This window comes from Triticum urartu, chromosome 2A, assembly GCF_056163025.1.
Source record: "Triticum urartu cultivar PI428250 chromosome 2A, HENAU_Tu73, whole genome shotgun sequence".
Classification (NCBI taxonomy): Eukaryota; Viridiplantae; Streptophyta; class Magnoliopsida; order Poales; family Poaceae; genus Triticum; species Triticum urartu.
In genome coordinates, this window is record NC_141874.1 from 516,935,712 (window position 1) to 516,955,963 (window position 20,252).

Consider the following 20,252-nt stretch of genomic DNA (forward strand, 5'->3'; position numbering starts at 1 on the left):
GTTAATTAATTACTATTTAATTAAACTAACAGGTTAGTTAGATTAATTAAATAGGATTGATTAACTTAATTAATTAATTAACTATTTTAATTATTATTTATTTATTTATTTTTAAAACGTTCTAAGGGCTGGGCCCCACATGCCATAGGCCCCAGGGGGCTTAACGGGGCGGGTTAACGGGCGCGGGCGAGGCTGCCCGTTTGGGTGCCCGCCCAGGCCAGTGGAGGCGCCGGGGCGTCGTAGCCGGCGGCGAGGTGCGTCGGGCAGTAGGGGGGCGACGACGAGCGAGGCCACGGCGTAGAGCAGGCGCGCGGTCGGGGCCGGACCGGGCGGCGGCCAGGGAAGGTCGATGGCGGGCGGCGCGTGCAGCGTGTCGTGGTTCGACGACAGCGGTGGTGGCTCGGCGGGACGTCGGCACGGGCGGTAGAGGCCAACGGCGGTGGAGCAGAGGCGTGCGACGGAGCGCGGCAGGCGCGGCGGTGCAAGCAGCGGCAACAGGCAGGCGTGGGTCGCGTGGACGTCGCCGGAGCGGGGCAAGCGGGGCGCGGGTGCGGTGAGCGAGCAGGGGAGGAGGCGCGCGGGTGCGGTGAGCGAGCAGGGGAGGAGGCGCGCGCGTGCGGTGCGAGTGCGGCCCGGAGCACGGGCAGTGCGCGACTACGGGGTGGAGGCGGCGGCCTCGGAGCGGCAGCAGGCGCAGAGGAGGCGAGGGCGCGCGCGGGACGGCTGCGGATGCGCGCGGGGGCCGGCGATGGGCAGCGACAGCGGACGAGCGGGGGGGGGCGCAGGTCGCGGCCACGGCGGCGCGGTGCACGGGTGCGGGATGGCGTGGTGGTGCTCGCGGCAACGGGCGAGCCGACGCGGTGGTGCTCGGGCGGGGACAGAGGGGAGAGGGGAGAGGCCGGAGCCTCACCGCGGGGCTGTAGGGGTTCGGGCAGCGGGGTCGAGGAGGTGGACGGGGACGACGGCGCGGCGTCACGGCGTCGGGGAGGCGAGAGTAGTCCGATGGGGAGGAGGACGAGGAGGCGATCCGGCGACGGCGACGGGGCGGCGTTCACCGGGGTTGGCGCAGAGGCGAGGGGGCGTCGTGGCGAGGGGGGTCCGGCGTAGTGGCCGCGGAGATCGGCGGCGGCGTTCGTGCCCCGATCCAGAACGGATCGGGTGGGAGGGAGAGGGCGAATGAGTGGGGGGAGTGGGGGTAGTGGGTGGAGGTTACGGGTTAGGGTTCCCCCGGAGTGGGGATATGGAGGTGGGGAGTGGGGCGCCGGCTGGGCCGGCCTGGCTAGCCCAGTGGCCAGCTGGGCCGAGGCCCAGCGAGAGGGGGGCTTTTAATTTCTTTCTCTCCCCCTTTTCTTTTCCTTAAAAAAATAAACAGAGATGTGTAAGAAATAATGGGCATGCTATTTACTTAGGAAATGGAAGTGCCCCTTTTATTCCCTGGTGATCTTAGACAGTGCCACAAATAATTTGGAGACCAAGAGAATTCATTTGATATTTTTCATAAATAGGATAGCATTTTAAAATGCTGAATTGGTGTTGTTATAATTGCTAAAGTCCATCTTTGGGCCGCGAGTCAATCAACGTCGTTTGAATGGATGTAGCAAAAAAAATCACCGATAATAGCAAAATCAAACTACGTGTGCAGCAAAAACGCCGTTGCCACCTTCGCGAGGTCGCAGCTCCACCTTACATGGATGTAGCAAAAAACTCCACGGTAGTAGCAAAATCCTGCTACGGTTGCAGCAAAAAATCATGGATGTAGCAAAAACCTCTAACGGTAGTAGCAAAATCCTGCTAAGGTTGCAGCAAAAATATCATTGTCGTCCTCGCGAGTTGGCAGCTCTGCCTGATGGATGTAGCAAAAAGCTTCGCCAGTAGTAGCAAAATGCAACGACGGTTGCAACTTCCCCTTATTGTGCAGCGCCATTGAAGCTTTTTATGTCTATGGTTGAAGCTTTTTTTAGGGGCTGTTGAAGCTTTTCTAGATGATGGTTGCAACACTTGGGTAGGCGGGAGGATTCAGGCATGGCGGCAGGCAGCCATGGCGGCCGACGAAGGAGCTCCTGGCAGCCGGCGAGGGAGCGCCTGGCCACGTGAAGACTATAAGTAGGGGATGAATCTGGCCATGGCAGCCGGCGAGGGAGCACCTGGCCGTCGGCAATGAAGCTCATGGTGGCCTAGTCGCTGCCCGGGGAGGAGGGAGGGGAAAGGATGAGCTCATGGTGGCCCAGTCACTGCCCGGGGAGGAGGGAGGGGAAAGGATGCACGTGCTGAAAGGAGGGGCGCGTTTTGCTAGCGTGGCGTGCAAACCGGCTGAAAGTTCGGCCGGCGCAGCACGCCCAAACATTTATACCATATAAAAAACAGCAACCACCTTTGATGTTGTACACCATAACTAGGCATATCATTGATAACATGACACACAAAACATATATGGTGAGACGCAGTAGAAGATCACACACCAGCAACATCAACAAGCCAAAATAGCCTCACATTCCATTCACCCTGGAGCATAAAACATGATAGTGCTATGTCACTTTGCACTCCACATTAACTTCGGTCATACTGACTGCAACTGCAGCCGCCGGGATACAGGGGTTCTCATAATCAACTAACTAAAAATTCGCCTTTATTTAGCAAACTGGGTAGTCTCATAACTCTTATCTCTTTGTAGATACATGGCACCTCTAACCTGTAAACAGCAAACAGAGCCAGACCTCTTCTTTCTCTAGAGATATGTACATCCATCACTGTGTATAGCCTCCAGGGGTCTTGGAAATATGCGACCGCTGTCTCGAGGTATTGATGCCAGCCTAATTTCCATCCGTCGCTCCAGATATAGCACCCTTGGGTCCAAAATCAAGTCTCACCCAAAGTGATGGAGAGCTACCTACTGGTGGGTTATGTTACTTCACTATTGCTGTGATTCTGTGAATCAAATCAAAGAGCTGCCTTTTCAGCTATAGCTGAGACTTTCGTTGACAAATCTAGGACTGCACTTCATAGAACCATCTCACCAACAGTCATTTCATTCACAAACTTCAGAATGAGCCGCAAAATCCAGAGACTTCTCCACAGCTTGCAACATCTGTTTTGATGGAAGTATCTGCATGACAAGTTGATAGATTAGTAAACATTTGATAGGCAAATGCGAAGGTGCGTGCAAGAGTGCTTCCTGGTAGAAAAAAATACTAGCAATATTTGTGCAAAAATATGTCCATTTGTTTCGTATAACAAAATGTATGCGCATAGTTGCTAAGATATTCGTCCCTCCTTAAAACCATCATAATTTTGCAAAAATGTTTGCTAATGCATAATGCACATCTATACAAAAATTGCATTGCTTTCAAAAGAGTGTTTGTCACTTCCCAATACCACATGCACCTGACAGCACAAAATACATTTTCCTATTTGGTGACAAGTTCCTATTATTTTCCGAGACATTTTTTCTGTTAGATGTGTTTTTCAGATAGGAATCAGAAAAGGCTGGAAACAAGACAAAAGACGCCCAATAGATGGTGCTGGAAACATGAGGATCAGTGTGCGCATTTAATTATAGAGGAAGAGTCTGAAAACAGGTTGAATAAATAAATAAAATATGGTAAAATAGCGTACCATTGGTGGACAAACTCACGATCCTGAACTTGACTTTTGAACCCATACTTGTCTCTGCACACATCATTTATGGTATTAGACTTTTAGAGTAATAATGCCTAACAAAAATCACCCCCATGCAGTCAGCCAAGGCAAGTAAAAAATTATAAACTAATCACACCTCATGAGCCACATAGCTAGCAGGGCCCCTCTTTGAAGGCTTTCCATCAGATGTAATAAGAGGGATTTCCATCTCCTTCGACCCACGTGGCGGACCACGGCGGTTGGCATGCCTGTTTCCTGAATAACATATTACACCATGAACCACAGTACAGAAACTGATATAGAAAAAACTTTGGATTGCTTGTCTGCTAATCGCTAACTATAATTATAGCCAGATAAAAAACAAACCATTCTCCACAAGGCCACCACGGCCACCAGGACTCCTTGTGTCTATTTTTCTCTCTCCATGGCCTGCATCATCAAGTATGTTAATACAGTAATAACTCAGAGCATCAGGAATAATTAACAATAAAAGTTGTTAAATGACTTGTACCATCTACTTGCTGAGAGAAATTGTCCATAGAGTGCGACTGCATTAGCGGGAACTCAGACGATGATGCTTGCGTACTGCCTCCTGATGCAGACTTGTCATAGCGACGAGGGGCCCAAACACCTCGGTCAGGCCTATCTCTATTTCTGGCATGTCTTTCAATCTTCTCACCAATGGGTCCAGAACCATGCAGATGCTTGTCATCATAGTGGTTTTTCTCAGCATTTTCAACAGTCTGATCTTTTACAGTGGAACGCGAGTTCGGAGCCCGTGGTGGCCTCTTATCCTTCTCGGCACTAATTATGTGACCTTCTTGCTCATGTTGAGATGATGCTATTGCATGGCGTCCTTCCTTGTTTGAAAGTATAGTCTTGATAATTCTGCCACTGGCCTCATTTCGCTGGTCTTGTCTAGAAGTTGATGGGGGTGTATTTCTCGAAGGCGGCAGAGACTGCTGCGGGGTTGAGCTATCAGATATCTGTGGCAAAGCAGATAATATGACAGTCCATACCAATTAAATGATAAAAAACCTCGGGGGATGTGTCTGCTTACATTGGAATCAACCCTCGCTCTTCCTTTCAGAAGGACAATTTTGTCCTTTTTACCGTCGATAACCTGAGCAGATCCAGATGGCCCACCGCTTGTAGCATCTACAAGACGGGACAAAACAAAACAACAGTATTAACATCATAGAGGAAATAGGCATTTGTATCCACTATAAGGATGGAAAGAAGTGGATCACATAGGGTAAAGAAAGAACTAAAGATTAAGGGGTACAAAACAATAATTCAACAGTTACCCTTGTGAAGGGAATACAGCTCCATGATTAAAAATAAATAAATGAAACAACAACACACAATTCTCAAATACGACAAATAACGTAAATGTGGTTAGTGGATGACATCATGCAAGGAGGACCGGCATCGTTCCCATGAATGGATTGTGTGTCGGAATTGAAAACATCCACTTGGGCTACTGCCACATGTCAGTTTTTAAACCAAACAAGTGAGGAAAACAATCTATGTTTCTTTGCACTGACGGTGCTTCGGATTGGCTTTTCAAAAGCACATTTATTTTTGCTATTGCAGAAAACATTAGCTAGGAAGCTAACACATTGAAGTCAAAATAGTAAAGGTTCCAATATTAGCTAGATTCCGTGCCACGCAGTACACGCAAACCAACTTAGGCCTCCTTTGGTTCATAGGATAGGAATTTTATAGGAATAGGAAAATCATCAGAAGTGAGATGACATGCATCTCAATTCCTATAGAGAAAGAGATGTTATTTGGTGCATAGGATAGGAATTTTTCCATTTAGTCTAGGCTAATGTTTTTTTTCCTTCAAAATGTGAAGGATTGATTCCTATCCTACATAGGAATAGGAAATCCATTCCTATAAACCAAAGGGCTTCAAAGGAATTTTTCCTTCGCAAATCCTATCCTATAGAGTTCCTACAAAATTCCTACAAACCAAAGCAGGCCTTATTTTTGCCATTGAGGAAAACATTAGCTAGCAAGCTAACACGTTGAAGTCAAAATAGTAAAGGTTCCAATATTAGCTAGATTCCGTGCCACACAGTACTCGCAAACCAACTCAGCGATGAGTTTGTTCTTACAAACATGAATTATGTCCCATTCCCATGTAACGGATTAAGCTCAAGTTGACAATGGGGCTCAAAGACCCTAGTCTGTCTATTAGTTGATACAACATTCCAACAACACATAGTCAAGGGTCATATCAGAAAGACCACACTTAGTAATAATATATGACACCCAAAGTACTGTTGAGTATTGACAATAGTTATAACAAGCTAAAAACAATAAACAATTTCTTCAATGTAGTACCACCTGAAGTTCCAGCAATGATTTTCTCTCTGTGTGTATGATCATCTCTCTTTGGTGCTAAGATGTAAGTCGGCTTCTCCTTAGCATTGTCTCGCACAACATACTGCTGGATATCACAGAACAGCAGCATGTTAGTAACTTCAGTTCATAATTCATTGCGAATAATAAACAGAAAGTACCAATTGTTGTTTACTTAGTTTTGACAGGTAATCATTCTCAGAGAGAAAAGACATGGAACACCATGTCAAAGCCTCAAGGAAAGAAGTACTCCCTCCATCCCGAATTACGTATCCTAGATTTGTCTAGTTACGGATCTATCTAGACACGTTTTAGTGTTCGATACATCCGTATCTAGAAAAATCTAAGACAAGCCTTTTGGGACAGAGGTAATACTACTTTTTACAGAACACCACAAAATAAATAGTCCACCACTCAAAATAACCAATATGAAGCGCCGAGCACTACTAGTGTCTATGTGCTTCAACCAAATACAACTGAATACACACTTAAATATGTTCAAAAAAAAAAATGAGAACTCCACAACCATAACCCAAAAAGAACAATTCTGAAGTGGTTGGAATATATAAAACATATATGAGCATATGATCCATAAATACTGGTGCAAAACATGCATAGAGGAAACAACAGACTGACAGTAATCATGAGGATTAACATGCTAACATAAAAAAACATAGGAAATATACAGAGCATCTGATCCATAATGATAAGTTTATGATACAAACATAAAAGGAAACAAAAGAAACATCTTATTTCACTATTTCAAATCAAAATACAAATAGAACAGCAGAACCTCTGAGAATATTTTGTAGGGATATAAAATGAGAACATATAGTAAAGAACTAATCTATACCTACTCTCTCCGGTCCTTTTTACTCCGCGTATTAGATTTGTGTCAAGTCAAACATTGCAAAGTTTAACCAAATTTATATTAAAAAATATCAACATCTACAATACCAAATATACATACTATGAAACTACATTTCATAACGAATCTAACAATATTGATTTGGCATTGTGAATGTTGATACTTTTTCCTATAAGTTTGGTCAAAGTAGAGATACTTTGACTTCGGACAAAAGTTATATGCAGACTAAAAAGTACCGGAAGGGGTACTTTTCTAGGCATAGAGGTACACTAGTCAACACCTACTTCTGTAAAAACATGACACGGTAATGTGCTGGCATTTGAGCCCCACCTGCTACCACATGTTATAATCCAAAAATGGCCAATAAAAAAGGTTCGTGTCACCATATACATGCTTGGAACAGACTTGTCATTACATGTTACTATTTCAAGTACAAAATTAATGAGTAGGCCTACTCAAAACATAAACATGGAAGGATAAGATCCGTTTCATGTGACAATTCTCGACCAAGCATATTACCGTTGAAGTGGAGGCCCTGCGCCTTTCAGAAGACCTTTTAGATGGACTAGAACTACTAGTTACCACGCCTGCAACTTTTCTGCTTAGTCTACTACTTACAGACCTCTGCAGTGTGTGAAATGCTAGTTAGTACACACCTGACAGTTGATAAACGATAATAAAACTTGAGAGTATAATCAATTCAACTAATATACCTGAGCCATACTCTTAGCCGCCCTTTGCTGACGAACATAAACCATAAGAGGTGTCACAACAGGGGGCTCCTTTCCAGCAGCTGCAATAGTAACCAAGTAAAGATGCTTAGCATCTTTGAATAGATACATTAATTAGACAATAATGCTTTACTACAAATAGAAGGTTACGAGATGTTTTACCTGCTCTTTCGGCTTCTTTCCTTTCAAGCTGAATTTCAGCACTTGGCAAATGCTCAGTAGGCTTTGATATAAGCTCAAGAAACTCCAAGTATTCTGGATCTGAATATTCAACAACAGAAATAACTAAGTTTGAAAAAACAAGAAATATGGAAGTACGGTACATATTGGACAGCAAAAATGCTTGTTTAAGACCTTTTGTTATAGTTCCTTGACGAGCATCTTTCTTGATATTTGACTTCGGAACCTGTTGTGATGGTGCATATTCCACAAGAGCTTTAAATTGAGCACCTGGCAGGGAACCATGGACAACATGCATGACATACAAATTAAAACATGCATAGATGCATAACCAAACATATACTCGAGTTTTAGGGAAAAAAAGAACTTCACAAATTGATTAAAAAATTACAACAAGCTAACAATTACAGTTACATCCTAACAGGATATATTGATTAAATAACCCCATATGTCAACAATACAACATAGGTGGTGATTGTGTTCATTCACCATGCCTGACACCTGACCAAACTATTGGGCAGGCTATTAAAGAGGAAACTGATGGCTAGTTTAATTTTCTGGATAACCTCAGGCGTTGATCATCTAAGAAGGATGAACACAAATATGGCAGTATTTATTTGCTAGCTAGCCCTAATTAAGATGATCCATCTTCCGTTCAATGGCTATGTGACTGCTAAGCATTAACATTTTATGTCAATTTGAAATCTTGTAGAAAATAATATGGCTATTGCAAAAAATCACGTCATGTATAGTGCTATACTGATGCAACAAATAGTAGAAACTGAAGAATGCAAAGGGTGCCTCACTAATGAACTTATATCTCTAGCGTGGACAGCGATAAGTGGACGTAATCTGAATATGAGTTCCGCATACAGTTGATTGCACATGAGAAAGGAAACAAAAAGAGCATATTGGTTAAGAAATGAAGGACTTACCCTTTTCATTCACAAATACATGCCCATTGAAGAACTCAGCAAACTCAACAACATCTTCTGGGCTCTTGAAGTTAAGGTAGAGACGCGAATATCTATGATTCTTTTGGCTGGAAATAAAAATTCAGTTAACCAACTGGAAAAAAATATGGTAGCAAACAATTAAGTCGCTATTGTATCGACAACTTCTGGGCTCTTCAAGTTAAGGTAAAATCGGCTGGATAGATAAATTTTGTTAACCAATTGGACAAAAGAGGGTGGGAAACAAGAAATATACTATTGTTTACTTCCCACTGCTAGGTTCCAATAAGGAAGCCTTATACTTTGAGTAAAAGCAATTCAAAGACATCAAAATTTAAGGAAGAAACTACTACGCAAATCACCATAGCACAGGACTGGTAAATAAAAAGGCTGAGTGCTACAAGGTAGTTTCGACTTCAAGTGTTTCTGTTTCTTTTAAGAAAATTGCTCCATAACAAGCACATTATAAGTGAATTCTGGCTCTTGTATCCAAAATAAGAGAAAGCAAAAAATGAACATTTTACAGTTTTAGTTGCCATAAAAAACCAGTGAGGCCAGCGACAAACTAAAGAAATGGAATTAACGGGTAGAAAGCATAGATAGTTGCATAACAAATAAGGCAACCTCTATTCTTCACTAATACTTAAGGTACAATCATTGACAAATTTGTACTCAAAAACAAAATTACAAGCACAGATCATAACTACGATTTAACACCCAACAGTTCATTCTGGTTGAACGTAAGATGGCAGGAACTGGAAACTGCAAGTGGCACCGCATTGTAAACTAGAAGTCCACAGCTAGGGATAATGTGCTGCACTAAATAGCAGCAACAATTTTAAGCTTAACGTCTCAATTACGCAAATGAACCTGCTGATTGCTAATAACAAAACAAACTACATCACTTATACAAGCACACTAAATCTATTGGGGGGAAACCAGAAACTGCTAGTCGCATAATTCCTATATTAAACGGACAAGGCCCCAATCCAGAAAGAGCACTGAACCTCAAAGATACGCCAACTACAAGTCTACAACTAGGAATAACATGATGCACTAGATTGTGTCAACAGTTCTATTTAAGCTGAGCATATCAATTACACAGATGGAACATGCATGCTGATAACAATAAAAAACTAAATCACTTAAACAGCACACGAAATCTAAACGGAAACTACCAGTCGCCTAGCACATGATTCCTAGGTTAAACAGCCACGACCCCAATCCAGACCTAAAGAGCACCGAACCTCGCAGGAAGGCCAACGCACGCCTAGGGGACTCGGGTAGCGAGGGTGAGAAAACGCTGACCTGGCATTACCGGGGCGGAAGCAGGCCCAGTCATACCGACCAGCGAAGCGCGCGTCAACCTGGTCCACGACGGCCTGCTGCGCAATCGCCGGCGGCAGCCGCCTGAGCACCACCTTCGTGCGGTGCGCCGGGTCCTTCATGTGCGCGCGCGCCGCCAGCTCCAACTCCTCGGGTCCGAAATCCGCCCACGAACCGGGACCCACCACCACACCGCACCGGCACAAACCCTAGGGGCCGGGTCACATCGAGGCGGGGCGGGGCGGGGCGGGAGGGCAGACGGGCGCGAGATCTGAGGAAGGGTTAGGGTTTGGAGCGGGGCTGGGGTTGGGGAAGGAGGAGGTCTCTCGCTTTCGTCTGCTGCTTGTCCCCTCTCTCGCGAAGTCGCGTGCGACTCTTTTCGGTCTCTGGTTGGGGTTGGGGTTTGGGCTTGGGAGATGAGAAATTGGAAACTGTTGGAGATTAGGGGAAGTGGAAGAGTAGGACGACGAGGAGGACGAAACGTAAAGAAAAGGAGAAGAAGAAAAAAAGAGGAAAGGCGCAAGAAAAGATACGAGAAAAATATCAATCCTGATAATGGTTGATGCGTCAAAAGAGCAAAACTGCTATAGCATTTTGCGACAAGCCCCCCTCCCCCCACCCCATAGCTATATAGGGATGTGAATATGTGATGCAATTTTTGTTAACAGTTTAATTAAATTGCATAGCAGTCGATATTAAAAAGTACGAGTTAGGAAGTAAGCTTACACTAGTTTCCATCACATAACAAACTTAATCTATAAATCTGTGCCGACGATTAGAGCATGAATTATGGTGGCATCGCCGGTGCTGCCTCATGCCAACCAGTTAGGCTTGAGAAAATGAGGCCATAATTTAAATTTGTTTCATCCAACGCCAAAATCTGAGGCTACCGTCTTATCAGGGACCATACTCTCCCCTTGCCTGACTTTCTTCCGATCCTCCCGCTCCCTTTCTCTTTCCGTTTCCTCTCCTCTTTCCTTTTCCTCACATTTTCACTTCTCTGCTCGAAGAACTCATATCCTGTTCAGGAACCACCTTGGCTCTACGAGCTATACCTTTATGGCGTGGTGGCATCCGAGTCTAGTTGGCTCATAGGGCAGCACGTTTGGGGCCACGCGTTGGCCATGCGCTTAGAAATCTTGACCCTGACCATTCACCTCAATACTTTCCTCAAAAGTTACGGCATGTGAGGTGATGTGGGCGTGTGGCTGCTTAGGCTGCAACTGGTGGCCCACATCAGGACTCTGCCCTTCGACAGACAATTATGAGTTCATGAATTTATGTTTCACCTAATTCTATTGAAATTCCTTATTTCTTGGTCATATATGCCATGTTTTTTCTTCTTAACTGCTAAATCTTATAGCCCACTGTAGTTTTTGTAGCTTTTGAAAGAAGGTGGCCCTATACCATTTAGCTTGATATTTTAAATGATGGGTTAATAGAAGGCCAGCCCTAGGCATCGCTCGACCTAACCCAAATTTCGGCCGATCACTGCTCGTGTGATAGTGTCCTACATAGGGGGTGCTAACCACGTCGGCCCCTGAGCATGGGTTGGGCCGAGGACCCCCAAGCTTACAACCGGTGGGCCATTGAAAATGCGTTATATCGACTAGAGGGGGGGTGAATAGGCGATTTTTATGAAAGTTTTCAAAACATGGAAGTTATGAAGACAAACGATAGAAATAAACCTATTACCATGCAGCGGAAGGTAGACTACACTAGGCAAACCATAGTCAAGTATTCAATGGAGTGAAAGCACAATGACTAATAGCAGCAATGTAGTAAGGATCAGGTAGGAAGATATTATGAAGCCAAACAGAACACGCAGTCACTTAGTGAAGATAAAAGATAGTGCAATCATACAATGACTTCACAAGGACCAACAGTAAGTAAAGGGAAGGAAAGGATGAAACCAGTGACACGTTGAAGACAATGACTTGTTGGACCAGTTTCAGTTGCTGTGACAATTGTACGTCTGGTTAGGGCGGCTAGGTATTTAAACCTGAGGACACACAGTCCCGGACACCCAGTCCTGAACACGCAGCTCAGGACACCCAGTCCTCACCGTATTCCCCTTGAGCTAAGGTCACACAGACCTCGCCCAATCACTCTGGTAAGTCTTCAAGGTAGACTCCCAAACCTTCACAGACTTCGTTCACCGGCGATCCACAATGTCTCTTGGATGCTCAGAACGCGACGCTTAACCGGCTGGAGGATTCACAGTCCTCAAGTGTAATAAGTCTTCAGATCACACAGACAAGAAGACTTAAATGATGCCTAATTCTCTTTGGCTCTGGGTGGTTAGGGCTTTATCCTCGCAAGGAATTCTCTCTCAAAGGCTTCGAGGTGGGTTGCTCTCAAACGACAAAAGCCGTACACTAACTCTGAGCAGCCAACCATTTATGGTTGTAGGGGGTGGGCTATTTATAGCCGCTAGGCAACCCGACCTGATTTGTCCGAAATGACCCTGGGTCACTAAGGAACTGACACGTGTTCCAACGATCAGATTTCAAACTCACACGGCAACTTTACTTGGGCTACAAGCAAAGCTGACTTATCCGACTCTGGACAAGATTCGCTCTCATAGTCTTCACTCGAAGACATAGGTTTTGGTTAAGCATCACTTCAGTCATTCTGACTGGTTCTCTTGGACCCCACTTAACAGTACGGTGGTTCCTAGGACTCAACAAAGAAGAAAAGGAACTACGAAAGATCTAAGTCTTCGAGCTTCATAGGCTTCATGCGATGTCTTCTCTTGTCATAGTCTTCAATGTGGATATCTTCATATACCACCTTTGACATCAATGTCTTCATACATTTTTAGGGGTCATCTCTGGTAGGAAAACCGAATCAATGAGGGACTTCTACCTGTGTTATCCTGCAATTCTCACAAACACATTAGTCCCTCAACTAGGTTTGTCGGCAATACTCCAAAACCAACTAGGGGTGGCACTAGATGCACTTACAATCTCCCCCTTTTTGGTGATTGATGACAAACTAGTTGAAGTTTTCAACGGGGAATATAATATGTGAAATTGTAAAGGATAAGAAATTGTCTTTATAAGTTGTAAGGGCTCCCCTTGAAGATGTGCATATAAGTAATTTGCTTTTGGAATGCAAATGCACATGGCAGGTTGTGCTTGTGGAGATCCTCTTCAACTTATGATGACAATCCACTATGCATGTGAAGGTATGTGAAGATAATGACATGCATAATGGAAAATGGACGTCTGCAGAATGATCTAAGTGCGGAATTTATCATCGCACATGCAGAATTTATCATCGCATCGCGAGGTGGCAAATAAGTAGCAGACGACCATCGAGTTTAAGTGTTACAACTCAAAGAACCAACTGTATCAAAGCAAATGAGAGTTGTAAACACGAAGCAAAAAGTATAAAGCACCCGCCCATATGGACCCGCTTGAAGACTATCAAACTCATATGCTTCTCCCCCTTTTGTCAGTAAGGACCAAAAAGGTTTGAAGACATAGAGCATCTACTCGTTCCCATGAAGAGTAGGTGAAGCAGCAGGGTCGTCGGTGGTGTTCGGCGGTGCAGAAGAACTTGGAGCAGTGTCGAAGCGTGCTGAAGGAGGTGGCGGTGAAGTAGCATCATCTTCATCCTCGATCACTCTGGCATTCACAGTTGCAGCAGAGGAAGAGAACTCAGAGTCTTCAAGAGATGGAGTTCGTCGCAGCACTGCCCTTCGAGGAGGTGTGGAGTCAAACTTGAAGCGCTCAGAGAAGCCATCCTCTTGAAGATCATCTTCAGAACACATCAACGTCAGCCCTTTCCATGTGCGTCGAGAGGTTTCATGGGCAACAAAGGCATTCTTGGTGGCAAGATTGCGAATGCGATTAACATCCACCAAGAGGCTTTGCATTTGACGCTTCAGCCAGTCATGATGCCTATCCTGTTTCTGATGAAGAGCCACAAGAAGCTCTCGGTCATTGAGAACACGAGTGCGCTTCTTGGGTCGTTGGGCAATGGTGCTATCAGTGGCGTCAGTGAGCGCAGGATGCGGTGCACGTGTAGTGCCAGCCAAAGGATACACACGAGTGACTGCTTCAACTCCTTCAATGTTCTGAGAAAAACTCTGATGCTCTGCATTTTGAAGACTTAGAGGTTCCTTGGCAGGCTCAGGATAGATGGCTTCAATAGACATGTCCACATCAGGCAGAAAAATCCGATGATTGCGAGCAGATGGCTGATATGAGATAGCAGAGTGAAGTTTGATCAGCCGCATTACTCATGGGGCGTAGAACTTCAAGCCAAACAGATCAGAGCCTGATGCAGCAAGTTGGCGAAAGAAGAAGTCCTGTGCATTGAAGCATTTTCCATGAAGAATATAGAAGACCCAAGTCTTCATTGCACCTTCCAGCTTGGCATGTGGAGAGTGCCCTTTGATGGGCCAGAGAGTTCGCCTTATGTAACGCCCCGAGACCGATGTGCCAGGTGTCGTCCAGTTATTCGCTGTTGTTGCCTTGTCATTGTTTACGTGTCATGCATTGCATATCATGTCAGCATGTGCATTTTATTTGCATACATGTTCGTCTCATGCATCCGAGCATTTTTTTCTGTTGTCTGTTTTGCATTCCGGCGCTCCGTTCTCCTCCGGTGGTCATTTCTACCTTTCTTTCGTGTGTGGGGATTAAACATTTCCGGATTGGACCGAGACTTGCCAGCGGCCTTGGTTTACTACCGGTAGACCGCCTGTCAAGTTTCGTACCATTTGGACTTCGTTTGATGCGCCAACGATTAACCGAGGGATCGAAAAGGCCTCGTGTGTGTTGCAGCCCAGCATCCTTCCAAAGTGGCCCAAAACCCACCTAAACCTGTTCCATCATCTTGGTCGTTCGATCACGATCGCGTGGCCGAAAACCGCACCTCATTTGGACTCTCCTAGCTCCCTCTACCTATAAATATGTGTCTCCCTCCAAAATTCTCGCGCAGATGAAACCCTAGCACCGCTCCTCGCGCCGACGGACAAACTTCCCACCACCGGCCGGACATGTCCGCCGCCCTCAGCCACCTCACTCCGACCAATCGGAGTGTGCCACCTCACCGCCGCCAGCGCCCTCACCGACTCAGCGCGCGACACGTCACCGCGCCCCGCCTCCTCTCTCTCCTCGCGCCGTCGCTGCCCGCAGCCCGAGCTGCCCGTGGCCAGCGCCGCTCCTCCCGTGCGGTCGACCGAGGTGCCCGCGTCGCGCCACTTTCCCGCCGGCGTCCTTCACCGACGTCCGCGCCGGCCCGCCTCCCCTCACCGGCGTTGCAGCCTCGCCGGCGACTCGCCGCTGCTCCGCAGCCAGGCGCCATGGCCTCGACCACCGTGCCGGCCGCGCCACCTCGCCGTTCTCCCTCGCCGGCGACGACCAACTCTGGCGAATCCCCGAGTCCGGCAAGTTCTCCTCCGGCCACCTCGGACTCCGGCGACCCCATCTCCATTTCCGGCGAGAGTCAAGCTGCTACAGTGCCCCGGATCTCAGATCTGGAAACTCCCCCCTCGGTTGACTTTTCCCCTCCAAACCCTAATCATTTGCTCATGTTCATCGCATCGTAACTTTGCATCCGTAGCTCCGATTCATGCATATAGCATATCAAAATGTTCGTCTCAGAGAGTACATCATTTCATCTCATTGCATCATTTTCATTTGAGTTCATCTTGATGCCCGAAATGCTGTTAGAAGAGTGCTACTTGAGTTAATTGTCAGATCTGCTACTCCATTTAGATATTTGTCATTTTTGTCATGATTATTGTGTGCATGATATGCCCTGGAGCTCTACATATGTTTTGTTAGGGTTTTGCCATCTTTCCAAAGGTGCAACCCATGTATTTTTGTGATGTGTGTGGTGACTAGCACAAGGTTGCAAAGTGAGGTACTTGTTAGTGCTAATTTCAGGGACTTAGCATTTCCACTAAGTCCTTGGTCTGTTTATCTCATTATGCCATATGTTCATGTTGTTTCCTATTGATCCGTGCCTCTTTTGAGGATGATCAGTAAGGATGATTTGTTAATATTATAGTGCTCTATCCATCCATGTCTTTGTTTGCAATTATGGAGCACCCTAGCCTGAGTCAATCGAGCTCTAATTTTGTCATTTCATGAATCTGGGCAGATTGTCTACTTGTTAGCGATTTTGCCGATGATGTTGTAGTTGATCCTTGCATGCTATGTTATTGTTCTTGCCATGTCTAGCTTGTATTTTGTGTATTCTTGATGGATGTATGCTTAGATTGTCATGCCTTGCTCTGTAGTGAGTGCATCGAGCTCGTAAACATGCCTACTTGATATCTGTTTTCAGCATGCTCCAGTTTTCACCAAGTCTGAGAACTGATTATGTTTTTGCCATGTTCACATGCTTGCAATTGTATTTTCTGATCCCTTTTGGCTCAAGGTCACTAAGGGACTTTTGTTAAGCTCTTTGAGTAGCTCCATGCCATTCTTTACTTTGCCATGTTCAGGTCATGTAGCATGTTTTTTGTTGCTCCGAAGAGTGCTATCTGATCTGAAATTCCAGACAAGTGTTAATTTCACCAAGTCTGAAATCTGTTTACCATATGCATTTTTTGCCATGCTTGTTTGAACCTGTTAATGGATGAATTGGCCGTAGCTCAGTGTTCATCTTTTGTTAAGCATCATGAATGCATCCCTGCCATGTATTTTTTGCCATGTTTGGGTGCTCTAGCTTGTTCATCCCTTTGCATTTAGATGGCTACTTGCTGTAAATCGCAGACCGGCGCCATATTTGAATTGCTTGCCATTTCCAAACCGTAACTCCGATTCCGGCGTTCTTTATATCGTTTTCAAGCGATTTCATCTCATCTTTCCAGTGGAACACTTGGATTTCCAAGTTGAGGCCAGGTTCATTCATCTCTTGTCAAATCATGCATATGCATCGCATACCGCATCTCGCATATCATACCATGTTCATGTGTGGTTTGTTTACTATGTTGTGTGCTTCTTTCCGGTGTTTGATTCTTCGGGTTGGTTCTGGTAACGTCGCGTTTGTGAGGACCCGTTCGCCTACATCCGTTTATCTTCTTCATGGACTCGTTCTTCTTCCTTGCGGGATCTCAGGCAAGATGACCATACCCTCGAAATCACTTCTATCTTTGCTTGCTAGTTGCTCGATCTTTTGCTATGCCTATGCTGCGATACCTACCACTTGCTTATCATGCCCCCTATATTGTTGAACCAAGCCTCTAACCCACCTTGTCCTAGCAAACCGTTGATTGGCTATGTTACCGCTTTGCTCAGCCCCTCTTATAGCGTTGTTAGTTGCAGGTGAAGATTGAAGTTTGTTCCTTGTTGGAACATGGAGATGTTGTTCCTTGTTGGAACATGTTTACTTGTTGGGATATCACAATATATCTTATCTAATTAATGCATCTATATACTTGGTAAAGGGTGGAAGGCTCGGCCTTATGCCTGGTGTTTTGTTCCACTCTTGCCGCCCTAGTTTCCGTCATATCGGTGTTATGTTCCCGGATTTTGCGTTCCTTACGCGGTTGGGTTATAATGGGAACCCCTTGACAGTTCGCTTTGAATAAAACTCCTCCAGCAAGGCCCAACCTTGGGTTTACCATTCGCCACCTAGCCTTTTTCCCTTGGGAGTCGCGCATCCCGAGGGTCATCTTTATTTTACCCCCCCCTCGGCCAGTGCTTGTCTAAGTGTTGGTCCAAACTAGAGCCACTTGCGGCGCCACCTCGGGGAAACTTGAGGGCTGGTTTTAGCTGTACGTAGTGTTCATCCGGTGTTGCCCTGAGAACGAGATGTGTGCAGCTCCTATCAGGATGTCGGCGCATCGGGCGGTCTTGCTGGACTTGTTTTACCATTGTCGAGGATGTCTTGAAGAACCGGGATACCGAGCCTGATCGGAATGTTTCGAGAGGAGGTCTATTCCTTCGTTGACCGTGAGAGCTTGTCATGGGCTAAGTTGGGACACCCCTGTAGGGATTTGAACTTTCGAAAGCCGTGCCCGCGGTTATGGGCAGATGGGAATTTGTTAATGTCCGGTTGTAGATAACTTGAACCTTAACTTAATTAAAATGGATCAACTGCGTGTGTAACCATGATGGTCTCTTTCCGGCGGAGTCCGGGAAGGGAACACGGTGTTGGAGTTATGCTTGACGTAGGTTGCTATAGGATCACTTCTTGATCATACTTTTATCGACCGTGCTTTGCCTTCTCTTCTCGCTCTCATTTGCGTATGTTTAGCCACCATACATGCTAGTCGCTTGCTGCAGCTCCACCTCATACCTTTACCTTACCCATAAGCTTAAATAGTCTTGATCGCGAGGGTGCAAGATTGCTGAGTCCCTGTGGCTCACAAATACTTCAAAAATCAGTTTGCAGGTGCCGATGAGTCCGTGCAAGATGACGCAACCCAGCCCAGGAGGAGCTCGATGAAGATCTTGGCCTTTGTGTTGTTTCGTTCTAGTTGATCAGTAGTGGAGCCCAGTTGGGGTCGATCGGGACCGTGTCGCATTTGGGGTTCTTCTTTTATTTTGGTTTCGTAGTCGGACCTTGATTGTATCTTGATGATGTAATGCTTTATTCATGTTTTTTGTGTGAAGTGGCGATTGTAAGCCAACTATGTATCTTTTTCCCTTATGTATTACATGGGTTGTGTGAAGATTACCTCACTTGCAACATTGCTTTCAATGCGGTTATGCCTCTAAGTCGTGCTTCGACACATGGGAGATATAGCCGCATCGATGGCGTTACAAGTTGGTATCAGAGCCTTCCCCGACCTTAGGAGCCCCATTGCTTGATCGTTTTTAGCAGCCGTTGTTGAGTCTAGAAAAATATTTTGAGTCATTTAGGAATTATATATCGGAGAGTTTAGGAATTCTTTTTACTTCCCAGTCTCCTCATCGCTCTGGTAAGGCATCCTGACGTAGAGTTTTGACTCTTCTCTTCTCAAATTTCACTAAAAAAAATTTAGGATCACGCGGGTATCTTGGAATCGTTCCGATGGTTTTGTGACGAGAACATTGTCTTGGTGCCTCCTGACAGGGGTTTTATGGAAGTGTCCCGGGGAGTTGAGCTCCGAGGTGTTGTCGTCATAATTTTATCATTGCAGTTCTGGAATACCTGAGTTTAGTATGCCGACATCGAAAATCTCTTTTATGCTGTTCGTTGGTGAGATAACCTCGACGCCACCCAGTACTGGGGCGGGAGTTCGGGAGTATCGCCATAACTTGTATAACGGATGCTTTCCGAAGGTTGAGGTAGATGATTTCCGAAGGTTTCTTGGTTATGTGTTGAAGGATGGATACAGCTGGATGTAGGATTTGTTAGTTTGGGTGAGATATTATGCTTCCCCTGTATCCCCAACACCTGATTGCATAACCGAAAAATTTCGGGAGTTTTTAAGTGGGAATTCAAGTAGCTCTTAGGATATCTTTCCGACGGATATATGATATGAAATTGGGGTTCGACGTCTAGTGGTCCGCCTATTCACGGTCGGTTTTACAGTGGTCTCGTTGTGTCTTAAAGAGTCCTTGGCTATGCCGACTCGGGGACGCTTCGTATGTCATGTGCACTGCCTTGTACATGATGGTGCTATACGATCGAGCCCGTGTAGGCCCCACCACGAAAACTTCGGACGAAATCTCTATCATATGTTTGTTCCGGCTTATTCCGCAAGCCAATCCTTGTTTTGTTTTTGAGTTGTGGTATTCGAGTTGCTTCGAAGTCAAGTGTTGATTCCATACCTTTCCTAAACGGTGCTCTCATACTCCGATGTGAATACAAATCCTTCATGATAATCGAGAGTGTCATGTCAATCCTTTCCAACCGGCGTGTTTCTCTTCAAGTGGATCCGATCATTTCAATTTCCGCAAGATCAATTATCACTTCTTCTCAACGGTGTTTGTTTCATCCGTCTCCAAGTTGCCTTTGTTTTTCCCACCCACCCACCCTTTTTCCTCAAGGACTCAGATGTCTTAATCAAGTATCCTTTTATTCTTGTGAAGTCTCTTCTTTCTTTCCTTTCAATGTTCTTACCCGGTGTTTCTCATGAAGATTGTAACGGAGCTTCAAGTTCGTCATTCCTCATTTTTTTCTTCTCCGGTGGTTTCAAGTCAAGCTTTGTTGATCATATCTTTTCCTCGTTTCAATGCTTACTTATGCCGGTACACCTCATAATCTTTCACCGCTCGCTATTCTATTGTTCCG

The 20,252-nt window shown here is 45.5% G+C and overlaps 1 protein-coding gene across 4 annotated transcripts; it reads right to left on the reverse strand.

Moving 5' to 3' along the window:
• Positions 1–2,467: 2,467 nt before the first annotated feature.
• On the reverse strand, positions 2,468–10,536 carry UPF3 (Smg-4/UPF3 family protein). 4 transcript variants are annotated; one of them, XM_048695397.2, is made up of 13 exons: positions 10,047–10,536; positions 8,721–8,827; positions 7,960–8,055; positions 7,768–7,866; positions 7,588–7,667; positions 7,394–7,498; positions 5,992–6,094; positions 4,697–4,794; positions 4,148–4,598; positions 4,003–4,065; positions 3,773–3,891; positions 3,613–3,666; positions 2,468–3,103 (listed from the first exon to the last, which is right to left on the reverse strand). In XM_048695397.2, the coding sequence occupies exons 1-12, from the start codon at positions 10,184–10,186 to the stop codon at positions 3,628–3,630; spliced, it is 1,500 nt and encodes a 499-aa protein (XP_048551354.1). In that variant the 5' UTR covers positions 10,187–10,536; the 3' UTR covers positions 2,468–3,103; positions 3,613–3,627. The 4 variants fall into 4 exon arrangements, with proteins under 4 accessions (XP_048551354.1, XP_048551355.1, XP_048551353.1 ...); XM_048695398.2 differs by having other exon boundaries at positions 4,148–4,595; positions 10,047–10,535; XM_048695396.2 differs by having other exon boundaries at positions 4,148–4,622; positions 5,992–6,091; positions 10,047–10,533.
• Between the last annotated feature and the right edge of the window lie 9,716 nt (positions 10,537–20,252).